The 18,106-nt window shown below is 38.5% G+C and overlaps 1 protein-coding gene across 2 annotated transcripts in view; it reads right to left on the minus strand.

The window, feature by feature from the left end:
* Positions 1-16,470, minus strand: part of ANKRD10 (ankyrin repeat domain 10) — a 32,094-nt gene extending 15,624 nt beyond the window's left edge. Inside the window, exons 1-3 of one of the 2 annotated variants that reach the window (XM_011373938.2) lie at positions 16,117-16,470; positions 11,980-12,132; positions 7,999-8,090 (exon numbers count right to left, since the gene is read on the minus strand). In XM_011373938.2, coding sequence (XP_011372240.1) covers positions 7,999-8,090; positions 11,980-12,132; positions 16,117-16,326 — 455 coding nt within the window. In that variant the 5' untranslated portion in view covers positions 16,327-16,470. The remainder of the gene's footprint in view (positions 1-7,998; positions 8,091-11,979; positions 12,133-16,116) is intronic. The other variant, XM_011373939.2, reaches the window with a different exon arrangement.
* Between the last annotated feature and the right edge of the window lie 1,636 nt (positions 16,471-18,106).

Here is an 18,106-nt window from a genome sequence, read left to right on the forward strand (position 1 = left end):
CGACTGTTGAAGAATTACTCTTACTTACCTACATTCATTACTCCATTCTCTACCTCTGTGAGATGTTTAACTTCTAATTCTGTTCCGCTCACATTTAAAAATGTACAAGTGGCTGCTCAATCACAGAGTGCACATTACAGAAACTGGTCAGAAAGGAATGTTAGGGATCATCTAATCCAAGGGTAGGCATCTTTTCTGTAAAGGGCTAGAAAGTAAATCTTTTAGGCCTTACAGGCCAGCCTCAATAACAACTACTCCACTCCATCACCGTAGCCTGAAAGCAGCCTCAGATAATATGTAAACAATTAAGCCTGGCTACTAACAAACCTTTTTTATGAGCACTGAAATTAGAATCTCATACAATTTTATGTCATGAACTATTCTTTTGATTTTTGTTCAACCATTTAAAAATGTAAAAATCATTCTTAGTTTACGGGTCGTTCAAAAACAAGCAGCAAGCTGGATCTGCTGAGTAACATTCAACCAATGGACAATATTGGTAACTAGTCCTCTACTCTTAATAATATATCTATGGGTTGCTGAAAACAATCTTTCTAATTAGTAATTTTATGCACTATTCAATACAAACAAAAAAATAATAATTTTTAAAAAGCTGACAATCTGTTAAATTGCAAAATGTTAAATACCAAGAAAAATATCTAAGGGTAAACTTTAGAAGAATGTAAAATAAAAGACCTCAAGAGAACATGAAGAATGCAATGATTCCTATTCCATTTAAGTGTTTTCTGTTAAAAGTTCTAAGTGTCTTACAACTGAATAAGGCAATGTGTTAATATGAATATACTGAAAACAGTCCTTAAGGTGTTAATTCCTTAAACCACTTTTTAATATTTAATAAGTAGAGAGGATTTTCGAATGTACTATATATAGAGGCTGAAAATCACATGGGGTTCCAAGTAAAATCCAGAATAATTATTAAATGGTACCATTCTCAAAACACTAATTTTTAACAAGAGACTGGGGTCTTTAAATTCTTTTTCCATATAAGCATGTTAAGCATGTTCCAATTTTGATTTTAATTTTGTTTTAACTAAGTTGAAACAGTAGTTCTAGTTAAAATGTACATCGATTTATAACTTTCAAAATCTATCTGGTGTTCCAAGTTTAAGTAGATATTAAACCTAAGCTACCCTCCGTTTTTTTCCTAAAATTCAATAGGCGTCTGGCACGTAAGTGTGACAGGATTTACAGGTTCTATGGTAACTTCACATTCAAATGTGGTAGTTTGTTCTGTTATAGTACTTTTTAAATAGTTAAGCCTTCACCCTTTGATCAATAGCTATTCATTTACTGTGTGTGTGACATGGCCACAGTGCACTAACTGCTGGCCTCTTCTATCGACCTCAAGCAAGGTGCTGGTAAAGACAAAAGTTACTCTGAACTAGTCATTATACACACTAGTCCAAAGGGAAATTTACAGTATCTGGAAGAAAATGTTCAAAATTACTCTCAAAAACTATATTTTGCGTGAAAATTGGAGTAGTAATCAAAGTGTGGATATTATTTTTAGACTAAATATTTTAAAAACATATGCTTTCGAATTTAGTGTCTTCAGTTTGATGCACTTGGGCAATCATAAACCATGCCTGATGTAAAATTTTCCTTTGTCCATTTCTGAAAACTCCCCATGTATGGACCAAGAGAGGTCCCATATTAGGCCATTTCTGAAAACTCCCCATGTATGGACCAAGAGAGGTCCCATATTAGGCCATTCTAAAGCTTTAGTTTACCCTCTCTGGTCCCAATATCCACTTTAAAAATCTTTGAAAATGGGCAGAGGTTTTAAAAAATTAGACATCAGTCAACTTGGGTGTTCAAATGGGGTCTAGTTTGCTTAAGTTTTAGAACTGATTTTCTTTAAAAGAAAGTTGACATGACTGGTAATATTAATTTGCTACAATTCATTATGGAAGCTATGACTGTGTTTATTTCTGTAGGTTCTAGGTCCTGTAAAAGTCAACGACATGAAAAGTCATCTTTGAACAGACCACCCATTTTCTCTCAATAGTTCCTACTATTCTTTCAAAATTGGAATATGAAAACATGGAAGGCTTATAAGTCTTTACGATGAATTATCTGTTCTGCTGAACAACTGGCAAAATAAATCAAACTGGTATTTTTTAAACTTTACTAAAGTTAAAATATAAATGCTTATGTACTTTACTTTCTGTAATAAAATTCTGAATAGATTTTTTTCTGTAGTGAAATTCTGAATATTAAAATTTATTATTCCTAAGAATGTCTCCCCAAAGAACTTTAATACTCCATTCTTCTGTCAGCCAATCCCCATCTATTTTCCACTTATAGGGTCACAGCATTCAAATATATGAAAAGCCATTCTAATAAGAACGAATTTTTTTTTAATTTGAAAAACCACGGATCAGGAAATACCTGAAATATAATTTTTAGAATCTGAGTTGTCACATCACCTTCAGGATGTTTTTTCTTTTTGTTAATGCCATGTGACAATAAAAGATAATCACAATTTTAATATAAATAATATCTCTGTTAAAATTCTGATCTCAACTTAACTATTGTTAGTTTACAAATAAAAGGTAGATATCATAAATTAGGGTAAACAAAGCATGCAAATCTAAAGAATCTATATCTGAATTCCTAGATTAGCATTAAAACCAATCACCGCAACAAATACCTCAACAGTATGCCTCGTGTGAAGAAAGGAAGCCATACTGAACATTCAATGCCACAACTGTAAGGTTTTCGGAGAAGCACCTGTGGCAGTTTCAGCAGTTTCTATATGGAATGCTCCCCCTTTCTAGGATTACTTGAAAAAATCAAGTCAATTCGAATTACGTAGCTGTAAAACATTGACATGTGTAGTTTTTACAGATTCAGAATCTTCTGTGTGATTTAAAACGGGCAATGGTTCATAAAACAGGAAACTTAAATAATAAGGGATCACATATTTGCAGGCAACATTTGGATTAAAAATACATATACATACATGAGGTGCAGAAGCACATTTATTGAGCATAAGCCATTGTCATGTGACCTCCTTGACCAAGAGCTATTGCTCTAAAACACTGCCTTAATTTTTAGCATGAAGCCAATTTAATTATGTCAATATTTCAACAAAATTTAACAGTATGGACTAAAAACCATTAACTCACGATTCTGGTTACTTTAAAATTTGGTATGCTGAACATTAGTAACTATTCCTAGATGGGAATAAGCAAATACATGGAATCATTAAAAAAAAAAAAAAAAAAAAAAAAAAAAAACATTACTAAATGTCCATTTGTACAAACAAAACATTAGCAAACATCTAAAATTTCTTCAGTAAAAGAAAAACGTGTATTTTTAACCCTTTGGTATCCAAACTCTTAAATAATTATGAAGGCTTTCTTAAATATATTCATTAGGTAACAATAGGAAGAAACTATTTTTTAAAGTTTCTACCTGAATAAATTTGGTGCCAAGTTTTCATTTCAAGTTCAACATCAGTGAGGATAGTTTTACACTGCGACTGAACCCCAATTATGTTTGTATACATTAAAATATAAAAGCATCATTCAAATAGTCTGATGAAATACTTAACAGGTTCCCACTAAATCTGGATTTAGAAATCACAGATTTTATTTGAAAGCACTATTTACCAAAAAAAAAAAAAAAAGAGGCAGTGGTTAAACAAATATTAAAATCTGTATGTTATTCAAGCATGAAAAATAATCAAATTCTAAATTAAATCTATCAACAACTCTAGAATATCATCAGTCCACCATCTGCTCCTGCCCAGCAGCAGAACTTTAATAGCTATCTCAGGAAGTAATTCCTCCATCTTGCTTTAACACTCTAATAAAAGAATAAAAGAAAAGAGTCAGGAAATAGCAGGATCAGACAAGTTTGCCACAGTGACAATTAGGTAAGGGAGGCAACGCTGGGAGGTAATAAGGATGACTGGAATGCACAGGTTACAAGATCAGAAACTACTAATTCAATTATAATTCTAATAAATTTTATAGTTGGACTATTATTCTGAAGGGTAAAAAAGTGAACAAATGAAAAGAAACCACGAATTTCAAACATGAATGAATGGCTAAGAAAGTAAATCTGAGTTACATTTTGTCAAGGGCAAAGGTTGCAACAAACTTCCTGCACTAATATTAAAAATATACTCATTACATGATTTGCCCTAATGAAATTTTGCTTCGACACGGCTCTATGGGTAAACGAATAAAGATGGGTCATAAAATATGGCCACCAGTTATGAACCAAACTAAACCAACTCCATTTCAATGAAAAATTCCTAAAAATTCCTAAAAGCAATCAATATATTTTTGCAACATTAAAACATCTATTAAGATCACATTTAGACTTTTGTTATTATAGCCAAGTGTGCCTGTTTTCTAAATTAGGCAAGAAAGATTATTTTAGAGTGAGTCATTGAACTTGTTTATATAAGGCTATAGATGCTTCTCCAGCTTGCTGGTTATCATAATTAAGTTCCTCTTGGGATAAAAACAATTAAGTTAAAATATATGTAGCCCATTAGAAGATCTGGTTACCACAGAATTAATGACTTCTACAGAAATGCTCTCCTATAGAAAGCTATGAGACTTTGTTGTAATCTAAACACTGGTACCTGTATGTGATTATTAAAATGGACTAGCAAATTTGTCTCAGGTGCAAGTAATTCTGGTTTCACTCTAAATCCCTTGACTTTAACTCCAAGGCATAAAAAAAGCTACCTTAATTTCTGATTGATATGGAAACATGCTCCACTTTAATCTCTCTCAAAAAAACCAAAAAACAAAAAACAAAGTAACCAAAATTAATTGGTGCTAAAATATCCCCAAATACTCAAAAGTAAAGATAATCCAAGGCTTGAAATCTGCACTTTACGATGTTAGTAGTAAAAATGTCTTAATTACAAGCAGATAGCAAGTCTTCAAGAGGCTTTTCCCCAAAATCACATTAAGACAATCGTACATTGGTACTAATTTGACCAAGCAAAAAAAAAGAGGCAATTTTTCCATGTTAGTATATGCCCTTCTTCCAATCAAAAATCCTAAGTGTGAAACAAACAGCAAGTGTTTGCTACAATGAAAAACTGAATTGCCATACAAGCAAAATTGATGATGACAATTTAACTTAATGAAAGCTCTACACCTGACATATTTGAGAAAAAATGAGAATGAGAAGCAACTATAGAGGTTTAGGTAATTTAAAGTATACAAACACTTAAAGTATAAAGTAAAGGTCACAAAACTGACATTTAATCCTGTGTACTTTTATTTTTAGATGTAAACAATGGTATATAATATAATAATGATCATCATATAAGTAGAAACAAAACTTCACATGGAAAAGAAAACTTGGCACCAAAACTTAAGATGTAAAGTAAGAAAAGAAAAAGAAACTCCATTAATATACTCACGTGTGGTGCTAGAAAATGTAATACGATGCACAGCAGTTGACATGCGTTATCTTACAGATGCAGCCTACATTGACAAGTTAGTTATATAACAAACCATTCTATCCACAGATGTGTGGTGCACTTGCCTTCACCATTATCTACCCAATGACCAAAAAGCAGCAACTTAAGACTTTGGCCACTTTATGCAGAGGATATACAAAAGGCAAAGTAGGAATTAATAACAAAATTATTCAATACCGCCAAGTGTGATAAAATACTGGTTTGAGACAGTTTTTAATCTATTCACAGGAAAAGAAAATTCATATTATCTCCTAAGTATTATAACATGTAATATGAAGAATGAATAATCTGGCCCATTTTGAACCGGAAAAAAAATAAGTAACTTTAAATTAATTATATGCTCCTTGATCTTCTTAAAGAAAAAAGCATTTTATTTGCTAGGACTACACTTTACCATATGAGCAGCATTATCGCAAACAGTAAAATAGATCTAAGTATCATAATTTGGGGGAATTGAACTATTTGTTGGTAGTCCAAAACTGTTAAACTATAAAAATGTGCAGAACAGATATCAAAAGCAATTTACAATTTAGCTTACTGGCAAAACTGACATTTTATCTAGATGTTAAATCTAAATAACCCCATTTACAATTGCAATAAATAACGATCACTTGTGCTCTGACTCCAGGCCAAAGACATAATTTTAAGAGTCGCTTTTGGCGAGGTGGCTCAGGCTATTTCTTCTAAAAATATCTGAGAGTTCAGTCAAGGGAAATCACCATAATGCAGGGTCTCGAGGGAGTGGCTCTACACTGAGAAGGAAAAACAAACTGGCACTCGAGGCCATGCTCAGTCACACTTGGTGGAAAAGAGACACTCGAGGGTCCTGTAACCAAGGACAGAATTGTAAATAAAATGATCTCATTTTAATAAGACACCTATTAAAAGGACATAGCAATAGATATTTATTGGCTTTAGAGGATTAAGCTATCCATTAAAATGAATAAAACTAACATCTTAGTAATAAAATGTTCAGGACCAATTAAGAGTATTGTTTAGAAAAATAAGTCATTAAAAAAGATCAACTTCTAATTATTATTTCAATAAATGACAATTAAGCAATTTAATCATTTTATATGACTCTGTATTTTATAATCAGCTTATTAAAAATTTGAGTTTTTAATCTAAATACAGCTAAGAAAACTGCATATATATCTTTGCTTTAAAGCAATTCATTGAGAATCATCTCGATGTTTTTTAACACTGTATAATATACATTCAATTGTTTTTACATTACCTTAAGTCACAACTACAATGAAGTCACAAGGTTCCCTGCAATGTAACAGTTAATACAGATATTTATAATACTAAATCACTATATAAGTAAATGATCCAAGCCCAAACTACTGACTAATCCTAACAATAATATTTAATGAAATAGCTCTGATACTAAGAGCCTAATGACAGCCCCAGGTATTAGACAGGCCTTGTATTAATCTATATGGTTTTGCTGTCCAGGACCTATTTGCAATATTTATTATAATACAGAGTCAAAACAATGAAGTGGAAACCAAAGGGTTAAACTAAGTTAGTTTTGTGGGTTTTATTTCTCCCAAAGTCTAAAATTTCACATTTCCAATTAGAATAAAGTGGTCTGAAATTAATTTTTATGAAATAATCAAGATACCCAAGGTAAAACAAAAAAGCTAATATTATAGTTATTTTGGTTATTACAGCTCTATAGCTTACACTCAACATTTAAGGGTGATAACCGCATCCATTTTGTTAATGCTGTGAACTGCAGAAGAAAAATTTTTATAATATAAATCTTTAACAGAAAGTTAATACAAATGAATTTAATACCTAAAACAAATGTATAATGTCATGGCTAGCTAATGATTTACATACAAAATGACACTGTAAAATTAAAACACTTAAGTATTAATATTATTCTAGCAAATCACAAATAAGCTAGTTGATATATTGGGCTAAAACAAGGACATGCTAAAATAATGCCAATAGTATCAAAAGCTCAGAGAGAGTTTGAAGTCTTTAATGTATATAGTTATATTTTATAGAGAGCTACAATAAATCATTAAAAGTCATAACAGGCTTTAAAAATTAATGTTCTCATATCTGCTAAAAGATGAGATAAAAATTTAGAAAAGCTAATTGTCTGCAAGAATTTTTTGAGCCAGAGAGGCCTGAAAAATATTCTAATCCAAGGCCCTCGTTTTAAAATTACAATTTGGCAAAGAAAAGTAAAGACTTGTCCAAGGTGATAAACTAGTTAAGTGGCAAAGTCAACACTGCAAGCCTCCAAATTTAATTAGTTAAATGTTCTTTCCATGCTCTCTCTCATGGCAAGAATTCTGACAGCGCTATGAAATTAAAGCCCTTTCTGCTAGTGGTCAATTTAACTCATAATTTTGCTCACTACCACCACCTGATCTAAAAAGCAAAATTACATTACTAATACTAAAAACACAATTCAAGACTTTTGCTTGCTCTAAATACTGTCTCTAAACACAACGCCCTTGACGACATTTTGGTTGGGAAAAATAAACAAAGACACTTACTCGATGTGAGCCCCATTAGCCACCAGGGCACTGATGCAGTCTAGGCTCCCAGAGCGAGCTGCCTTGTGAATGGGAGTCTCGCCCTCACAGTCCTGAAACGACAAAAAGCGACACGCACAAATATTCAGATCCAATAAGACTTCCACATTTTAAAGTAACATAATTAACACAGACCATGCACCACGGCATTCATCTTTGAAATAAAACAATGTGGTGAACCAAATTTGAAGTAGAATATGAAGAAATGTGACATGAAGAGAAAATAAAAACAGACCAGGGAAGGGGTACATTCTCTTGAATTCTTAGGTCAAGAACAAAAAATCATGAGGCCTCTACAGTAGTGATAGCATGTACATTCCAGATGGCTAGGAGGCAGAGGAAGTCAGCAGACTCAAGGAAACGACTATGAAGACTAATGCAATCATCCAAAAAAAAAAAAAAAGAGATGAATTAGCTTACACTTCTATGAATAGAGAAAAATCTGAAATACAATTTCATTCATAGGCTCTCAGGTAAGTAAGAGGTAAAGAAAGATAGAGCAATCAAGAGAAGGAAGTCATTTCTGCTAGAAAATTGATTTAAGACTTTCTGCCTGGGAAATTCCAAGTGGCTAAGCAGCAACAGTTCCTGAATCAATCGTCACTGAAGCTGAAATTGGCAGAAGACTACGACATAATTAAGGGATAAAGATATAAAGCAGGAGTGAGGTAACAGCGCAAAGTGTGTGGTACTTAGAAAACAATTCGTTCATATATTTAGTCTATATTTGAGCTTCACTAATGCATATTTACTCACATGGGGAAAAACTGAAGTGAGGACTAAAGTAAAAAGAGTGATAGATCACCTTACAGAAAAAATATAATATTAAAGACCTGACTGCTTAATGGAGGAAAAAGTGTGTACATTTAAAAGTGCTCTAAAGTGATGTAAAGCTCTAAACAGAATAATCCTATTTGTAAAGAAAGAAACACAGAAAATCATGTGGCTATTCAGGGAACTAACTAGTGAACTCTGATTTAAAAAACAAACAAACAAAAAAAACCAACAAAAACCTATCCTCTGAGCCTCCCCCAAAATGGGGGAGAGGACAGAGGAGGTACATAGTAAGGACAAATAAAAATTACATATAATTTTCTACAGGAAAAGTAGAAGAACTGAGATTTCAATGAGGTTTTGCAAAACAAAAAACAAACCCAAAAAACAAAAAGCTATCTTTGGAATAAGAAAAAAGGTTTTTGCTGATTTAAGCTGGGAAAGGCAGAATAAATGCTATTTGAAGAAAACTGCAGCCAAGAGAATAAGAGTAAAGAGCCATTTTAAGGTTACTGACATCTCAAGACCAGTAACATTTCAAAAATACCAAATAGTTTGTAGTATGATTCTAGAACTATTGTTGGCAAACTGAGGAATAAAAGAAAGTGGGGAGAGATTACCAGAAATCCAAAGACAGACAAATCATCTTGAATTTTAAGAAAAATCTTATTTCTAATGTAGTTATAAGAAACTAAAAAGGCAACATCAAATGCCAGCAAAATTCTATAAGGGGTTAAAGAGATGACTTGCAAAAACAAAGAAGTGATACTCATGGGTAGTCACTATAGACTTATAAGTCACTTGAAAACTAACTTCACTTCCTCTTTGTGTAAACTAAGAACATTGAGCTTCTAGACAGTACATCTAAGTTTCAGAAACCCCTTATGCCAACCGTAGAGATGGCAGAGAAAGTGTCTATTAAACTTGACGAGAACTTAGAATAGTTAGTAATTAACATGCCCCAAAACTAGAAGATGGGTTAAAACTAACAAAATGGTATTAAGAAATGCTATGCTAGGTTCAAAAAAATTACATGCACACAAAAAAAGAATAAGAAAAACCTGGATCTGGCTTTATAACAATTCATCTGGGAAATGAGAAAAACTGTCTATGTAAAGATGTGTCAGCAGTGTGTTGAGGGAGCCAACAAAAGGGTTACTGGGACCTCTGGGGTCAATGGATGCCTGTCACAGCAGTCTGATCATTTTATCCAATAGAGCAAGACCACATCTGAGATTTGGACTGAAGCTCAGTACATGAGACCACAGCCAACTGAGATCTATTCAGGAGCAATGCCAGGATGCTTAAGAAACCAAGTAACACCCTTGTACAAGAGAGTACTTCGGGATATTGAGCCAGGTGAGCAGCTAAAATACAGGGAGGGCTGTGAGAACAGAGTGGGATCTGTGGACTCTTGCCCTGGTAGCAGAGTTCAAAAGATATTTCCACACAGTGCTATCCAGAGCAGTTCAGGGGAAAGGGAGGAGGACCCAGGAGGAGGGGTGGGGCGGGGCTTGGTGGTGGAGCCCAACCTTTCATCTGTGGAAAATAGAGCTGCTAAAAACATATGAAAAAGGGACTTCGAGATTTTGAAAGGTCTGAAAAGAAGCGTTAAACAATTTCTTTAGCTGTAAAATTAGATGCTATGTAACAATTTAATGAAAATTAACATACAGAATATTCTGTACTTAAATTCCATATTAATACTAAATATTAAATACTGCCATTCATGGATTATCCCTATTTTATTGATAAGGAGATTGAGCCAGAGACCAAGTAAATGACTTGCCCAAGGCCAGAGAGATGAAGTAGAGTATAAAAATCAAGCCCCAGTGCCCTTACTACTAGAAGAAAGGGAGAAAAAGGAGAATGCAGGACCAAGAATGAGACAAATAGACAGACAACACCTATGTAATAATGGTAAACAGATGCCGATTTATGACTCCTGAATAGGTGGATAAAAGTAACAAAGTTGCAGAGAAGTCTGTATACATAAAGGTATCCATGGACACAAGAGAAAGGAATAGCATGGTAAGCCTAAATATTGTTATCACCTCCTGAGTTCCAGTTTAGTTAATAGAAACAGGCCTAAAATCCAGGACTCTCCCTTTACCATCCTCTCTACTAAAAGCCTATTATAGAGAACAAATTACCCTTCTATCCCTCGCTTCCCTTTCCCACTGATCCCTGTGTTAAATCACTGCGAAAACACCTTTCACCAATTACTTGCTTTGTAGGTGGAGTAGCTGAGTTACCTTTAGGAGAGGGGCTCCCAATGGTTATCATCAAGGAATGAATCTTAGGAAAGACAAAAGGAGAAAATAAAGTTCCTTTACACACAATAGGTCCTTGATGATTATTAGTAGAAAAAGCATATAAAAACAGGAAGAAGGACAAAGAGAAAAGAAGAAACCCATAAAGAAGAGCTACAAAGCTCACTGCACAGGTGCCTTAGATGAATCAATCCTGGGGCAGGGTGCTAAGTCTAGTGACGATGCTCAGGTCAGATTATCTATAGAGTGTCTTAAAACCAAATGCCTGTCCATGCAAGTGAATTCCCTAAGCGCTCTTCTTGTGGGTGAAAAGAATACTGAAAACACACCATGAAAAAAACTGGCACTCTCTTGTTCATGTTTGTATGCTTAAATACAAAATCCTTGCATTTTGTGTCCAGTAGTCACTTCCTACATGACACTTGGCTACTTATCTGCATCTAGTCATCACTCCCAACTAGTACCTGAAGCAATATTACCTCACGTTGGTCAATCTGCTAAGGCTAACTTAACTAGAGATGATTTAATAGCCATTCTTCTGCTAGCATAGATATGTTTTCACAATTGGTATAAATGAAGCTAAGGTGGCTGTGAGCACAGTAGTCATGAAATCTGGGCTCAAGGCCAGACTCCTTTGGTTACCGGCTGTAACCTTGGGCAAATCACCCTGGGTCACTATGGATCACAGTTAAGTCACAAAACAGGTGAGAATACAGAAAGCATTGCTATATAGAAGGGCCTATTATCCGCAAGTTAATTCAATAAACATAAATTCCAGTTAGCCCACAGGTAAAAATACCAAACTCTAAGGCCTCAACTTAAAACTCAACACCATGTAATTATAACTGGAAAAAGAAAACAAAACAAACCAAGTCAATCACTGGCACTCCCTTACCAGTTTGTTAATGCTGGCTCCTGCTTGAATCAACCAGATGAGGCACTGAGGATGTCCCCCAAAAGCAGCGATGTGGGCTGGGGTCTGTGCATATCGCGTAGTGGAGACATCAAGTGTGGCTCCAGCTCTCACCAACTGTATTAAGCACTCCAACTTTGAAAACAACAGGAAGGGGTATTGAAACATGCATAAATATTGCTATGCTATTAAATATCACACACATTCTAAATTCTATAGTGGAGATGTGGCATTTTTTACTAATTTTTTTTTTGTTTAAAGGAACAAAGTAAGTCATTCCTTCCCAATACCATACGAATTTTAAAAGGCATTTAAATGAATATTTTTCCTTATAAAAAGTTGGCACATAGGAATATAAAGTCAGAATAACACTACACAAATGTAAATATTTTCTTTTCCTACAGTTGAAAAAAACAAAATCAAAAGATTAGATTGCATTATTCAGACTTCTATCAAAACTAGGTTCACCCACCTTCACATACTATTCTAAAGAATAAAAATGTTCAAGTGATTGGTAAGTTAAAAAAGTTTGTGTAGCCATAGTAAACTCTTCATAGTCAAAGATTGTTTTCTGTGGTCTGCACAACTGTACCCTACACCTTTATATAATGCAGCATTAGATGAATACTTAATCGAGGCCCACCTTCCAGATTATTTTCTTAGGGAAAAGACGTCTTGAAAGGGCAGGACTTAAGACTTTTCAAACCGTTTGTATAGGGGGAAAAACACAGTGCAAAAAAAGGCCTAGAGCATAGCTGAGCTCTGCACCTCTCTCTATGGCTCCTTCTACATCTAAGACAGGTGAGTCAAAACATGACTGCAGCCAGGTATCGACATCATACTAGCCTCTAGGTAAAAGAATTCAGCACAGGCAACAAACATTTATCAAGTGCCTACCATATATGCCAAGCACTGTCCAAGAAGGCACGCTGTTCTCAAAAATTTATACTGTTCCACCTGGTGGATCCTGGACCTCAGACTGCCCTGTTTTCTCCACGAAACACAGTGCTGTTAGTGAAAGAGCTCTGACTGCAAACAATCCTCCTCTTCCAGAAGGAAGACCTCAAAAGAAGAACAAATAGCTCTATTCCCATCTCACTCCCCGGTCTGGTCTTTTATCCTCTTTCAATTTAAGCCAGTCCTTGCAAAGGCCAGATCACTGCAATCAACATTTTTGAGAGGATCTCTCACAGCTGGAAGTATACGGATTTAAAACATGATCTGTCTTCAAGGAACTCGAATCTGGACTGACAGCTAATAAACATCTTTGGTGTATTTTTATAAAGTATCAATGCATTGAATATACGACGAAAGTGCCAATACTAGTGTTAAGATGAACAGGTGTTAAATCCAACAAAAATAAAACAAGGATGAAAATCACTTGGCATGCCAAAAACAATCTTAAAATCAACTGAGAGCTCCCAGGACTTAAATCTTTACCTATTGGCTCAATTTAGGATATTGGGTTTGGAAATCTGGAAAGATATTCCATAAAACAGCTTGTATAAGAAAGGTGTAATTAAAGATTTTAAATCATGTTTAGTCCTCCGGGAACAAATAACCCTTGTAAAAAGTTAGGTAACTTGCGCACAACTGGCACATTTTTAGGAACACAAGCTTGAAAGCTGGTAATAGCTCATAAATACGCTTAATGCTAGTTGGCTCTTGCACAGACAAGAACAATATAGGCTTAAAAGTATATAAAAGGAGGGAAGCTGTTTGCAAGGGGCGGGGGTAGGGGTGCCTGCATTGGGAACCTGTAGCCCTTAATCCTTGGCCTAATTTCTGCCTTAACAACTTTTTCTCAGACTGAACGGATGAATTCTATGGCCTCTTTTGTATCTAAAACTATACAGGCGTAACGATTGACAGCTTAAAAGTAATTGCTACTAGTTACATTTGAACTCCGAAGTTAATCTACTACTCAGGTTCTATAAAAGTAGAGACTTACAAAAAGTCAGTTTTATTCTTACTGTCATAAAACACATAACATGAAACTTACCACATTAAACATTTTAAATTAGTTATGACCATTATTAATCCCTATAGACACCTGAAGGCATCCTTGGGTTGGTAAATAATTATTATAAATGACCACTTGTAATAAGGTTTAAGCATTTTACAGAGTGTACTGGATTGTCATACAATACTGTGCCATTCTCAATCAGGGTAGAGAGGATGAGAATCAACAGGGAAGCCATTTCAAAAAAGCCGTCCTAGCCTGTTACAAAGGGTCTTTCCCCAAAACACACAGGGACAAAAAATGTTGAGAACCAATGCTTTGAGTTACCTAGTTTAGTGTAAAACTAAACCAGAGCAAGATGCACTCAGGAGGGAGATAATGCCTCAGATTACTGACTGCTTTGGGAACTCTACATTCAAGGCTAGTGGAAGAAGGGCACGAAAGAGGGTTCTTTTACTTTTGTTTGTTAAGAGACTGATTTCCCATGGGGGCTCATTTTCAGCGACCTGTACTATAGTGGCACACCTTTAGACTGGTGCCACGGGTTTTCAAAGCCCATGGCTGATTAACTTACTTGCTCCACCCCCAATGTCATAGCTCCCTTTCATTTCTTTCGACAAAATACACCTCTGATTTTTCCATTTTATGAAGAGAATCAGTATCTGTTTCCTAAAAGATACAACTGTATTGTGAATGCAGCACCAAGAAGAGCAAAGTAAAGCAACTTCATCAGCTGGTGATAAAAACATTAAGATGCTCAGATCTTCTTGAAATGAAATGATTTCATGTTATCCTGCATATATTTCTGCAAAAACATTTATTCTAACCTAATCTCAACATTTCGGAGGGAAAACATTTTTAAACGCTCCTGAATTTTAGGTATATAAATCTTAATCGTTAGTCACTTTTGAAATGCGTGTGAATCCCACTTCTTCCTAGATCAAATAACCTCATTTACTGCACAGATGAAGAAACTGTTATCTAATTCTTTAAAAACTTAAAGTAGCACTGTTCTTCTCAAGTTTTTTTTTTTTTAAGTGATAAGGGAAGGGGGCTATAATGGCTCCACAAAGACAGAGTTCTACCTAATTTAACATCTTTACAATAATGTAGATCCAAGACAGTACAACCATCACTGATTTTACTAAATCTGGGCAAGCTGAGAGTCTTAGAAGCATACAGACAACATTCTACACAAAATCCCCTAAGAGCATTTTAAAAAGTGTCACTATTCATCTTACACAACGGTCTAGTGCTTTACAATTCAGTTTATGCCACCACCGAAATCATCTGAAATACATCATTCATCTAACAGTGAGGCTATCCCTGGACAATTCGTGTACACGCTCGTTCAAGCGGGACCGGGGCGTACCCCAGCGCCGCGGAGCAGGGGAGAGAGAAAGAAGGGTCCCTCGGTAGAGGCACGGAGGGAGGGGTTTCCACGGCCGCAGACGCGCAGATACCCTGCGGCCCCCACGGGTGCGGTTGTGGGCCTGCGACCCTCTGCCCTTAGGGAAGTTAACGGGGCCAACCAAGCTTCACTGAGCGCGGCTTCGCTCCCGGCGCCTGTAATCCTCCCCTGGGTGTCGGCCGTCAGAGGGAGCGCGAGGCCTCCGAGGCCCCGCAGCTACACAGGGCCCGGGCGCCGCCGCCCCGCGGCCTTCCCCCGAGGCATTGGTGGTACTCGGGCAGCCCGTGCGCCACCCTGAGGGCCTCGTCTCTTCACCACGACTGAAGACCGCCGGCCGCGGGAGGCCAGGGCTCTCAGCACAGGCGACCGGATGGACCCCAAACCTCCTGCCCGGCCGCAGGCGCTAATCCTCACTCGGCCAAGGGCGGCGCCTAAGGGAAGCCGGCGCCTCCGGGAGGCCACCCCCGTTTGAAACTTGCGCCGCTGCACATGCGCCCCAGGCCCTTTGGGGCGCCGCCGGGCCCGCTTCCGCCCCGCGTTCCCGTGACACTCCAGGCCCACCTCGGGGCCCCGACCGCCCCCATCGCTGCACTTGTGCCCCAAAGCCTCTGGGCATGTCGCTAACGACCTGGCATCCGCCCCGTGCTTCCGGCAAGCTCCGCACCCCCTACTCCTCATCCCCCATCTTCCCCGACCCCCCAAAGGAAAGCCGTGGAAAATGGCGCCTTAAAGTGCCCGTGCCCACCTTGCCGAAGTGCGCGGCCCAGTGCACGGGCGTCCAGCCATAGAAGGAGTCCTCGGCGGCCAGGTGGGCGCGCGGCGTCTGCTGCAGCAGCGAGCACAGCGCAGCCAGGTCCCCGTCGCGGCAGGCGCGGTGCAGCGGGAAGCGGAGTGACAACAGCTCCTCGCTAGAGAAGCCCGCTTCCACGCCTGGGCCCGCCCCCGCCGCCGACATGGTCCGTCACCGAAGAGTGGGAGCTGACGAGCCGAGGGGACACGCCGTTGAGGACCCGCGAGGCCGCCACTGCCGAAACACAAAGAAGCTAGAGCAGCGCTGCCGCCGCCGCGTCCCGCCGGCTACCCAGCGGAGCGCGCGCTGGGGGCGGGGCTGGAGGCGGGGCCTGCGGCGGCCTGTCAAAGCCGGGATGGGGCGGGGCGGGGCCTGCAGCGGCCGGTCCTGAGGCCCGCGCCTGGAGACGCTGCGTCTGGATCCGGGACTGGAGCCGTGGAGGCGGGGCCTGGCGGGCGGGAGCTGCGGCAAATGGCTGAGGGCAGGCAGGGCGCAGGGGTTGGAGCCAGGAGCTGGAGGCAGTGCCGAGGCGGCCGGGGTGGAGCCGGCCGCAGGGGATGGAGCCAGGAGCAGGACCTGGCCCTGCGGGCCTGGGGATCCGGCGGACGCCCGGGGAGGCGGAGCCCGAAGCCTGGGCCTGGAGCCGGGGGCGGGGCCGAGGCGTCCCTTTGGCCCCGTGGGTCAGGTGGACTCTCAGCCGCTCCCCATGCCCAGACTCCAGGCCTAGCAGTGTCCTGACCATTTGGTGGGGGCAGCCCAGCGGCAGGGACCCCAGGGGAGAAGCCCATCTCCGTTAATTAAAAGTCCCGGAACCTCAGGTTTGGGGTTTGTGACCTCCCCATATGCGGGATGCCCCGTACTCCGTTAAGGCCGCGCGCCTGTAATTCGCCCAGTTACTAATATCTGGAAGACGGCTGCTCCCTAAGATGTGAGACCCTAGCGCTTTGCTGAACCGAGGATCTGTTCCCCCGGTTTCTACCTTAGGGCGCCTGCGGGTTGGGGAGGTGGGCTGCAAGTTTTTGAGAACAGCAAAAATACTGAGAGATATCGCTGCATGCAAGGAAATACTAAATTCTCCATCAAAGACTGAGAATCATTACTTTTTTTAAATAATTTTTTTCTGATTATGAATAATACGTGAAAATAATAAATTTCACTCTCGAGGGATAACCACTATTAACCTTTGTGGAAGTAATGAACATCCAAACCTGTGGAGAATTTTTTATAAGAGCTTGAGCCAAACTGATACATACCAGGGAGCAAATATCTCAAATGCTCTGCAGAATAAGTTTTGCAGCTTCCCGTGTGCAGTTGAAATTAAGACGAGAACAGAAGGGAGATTACATGGAGGTGGGAAAAAAGCGAAGTGGGGACTGGATTGCAGGATAGTTAAGGTTATGTGCTCTCCTGAGAGTTAATACCCACATCGAAGGGTATTCTGATATTTCAAAGGTGTGTTAACCTAGATGCAAAAGAACAATGGACAGGGCTTGCTTAAAATCTTTCACTAAAGAAGTTATAGGCTTGGTGTGTGACCACCCACCCAGTTAGGAATTTATGATCAGATCACTCTATGAGGTTACCTTCCATAGAATTCACCCCCCCCCCTTTTTTTATCATCCACTTGTTTATGGATATTAATCTACAGTGCTTTTCTAACCATATAGTTTGATTTGTATATGTCTTTTTCCTGGCGTATATTGTGTTGCCTCCCCCCCCACACACAAAATTCTAAATCACAGTAAATCAATGTAAATGGATAACCAGATGTCTGGGAAAATATTGATGCATAAGATCGCACATCGCAGCATTAGTTAATAAAATAAGAAATTAGAAACCTAACACCTAACAAAGGGAGATTGTTAACTTACGGAATAGACGAATAACAGTCATCTAGTCATACAACGAATGTGTTGAGTACAATGGTGAAGGAAACACATTGGGA

Source organism: Pteropus vampyrus, unplaced genomic scaffold (genome assembly GCF_000151845.1).
Source record: "Pteropus vampyrus isolate Shadow unplaced genomic scaffold, Pvam_2.0 Scaffold236, whole genome shotgun sequence".
Taxonomy (NCBI): domain Eukaryota; kingdom Metazoa; phylum Chordata; class Mammalia; order Chiroptera; family Pteropodidae; genus Pteropus; species Pteropus vampyrus.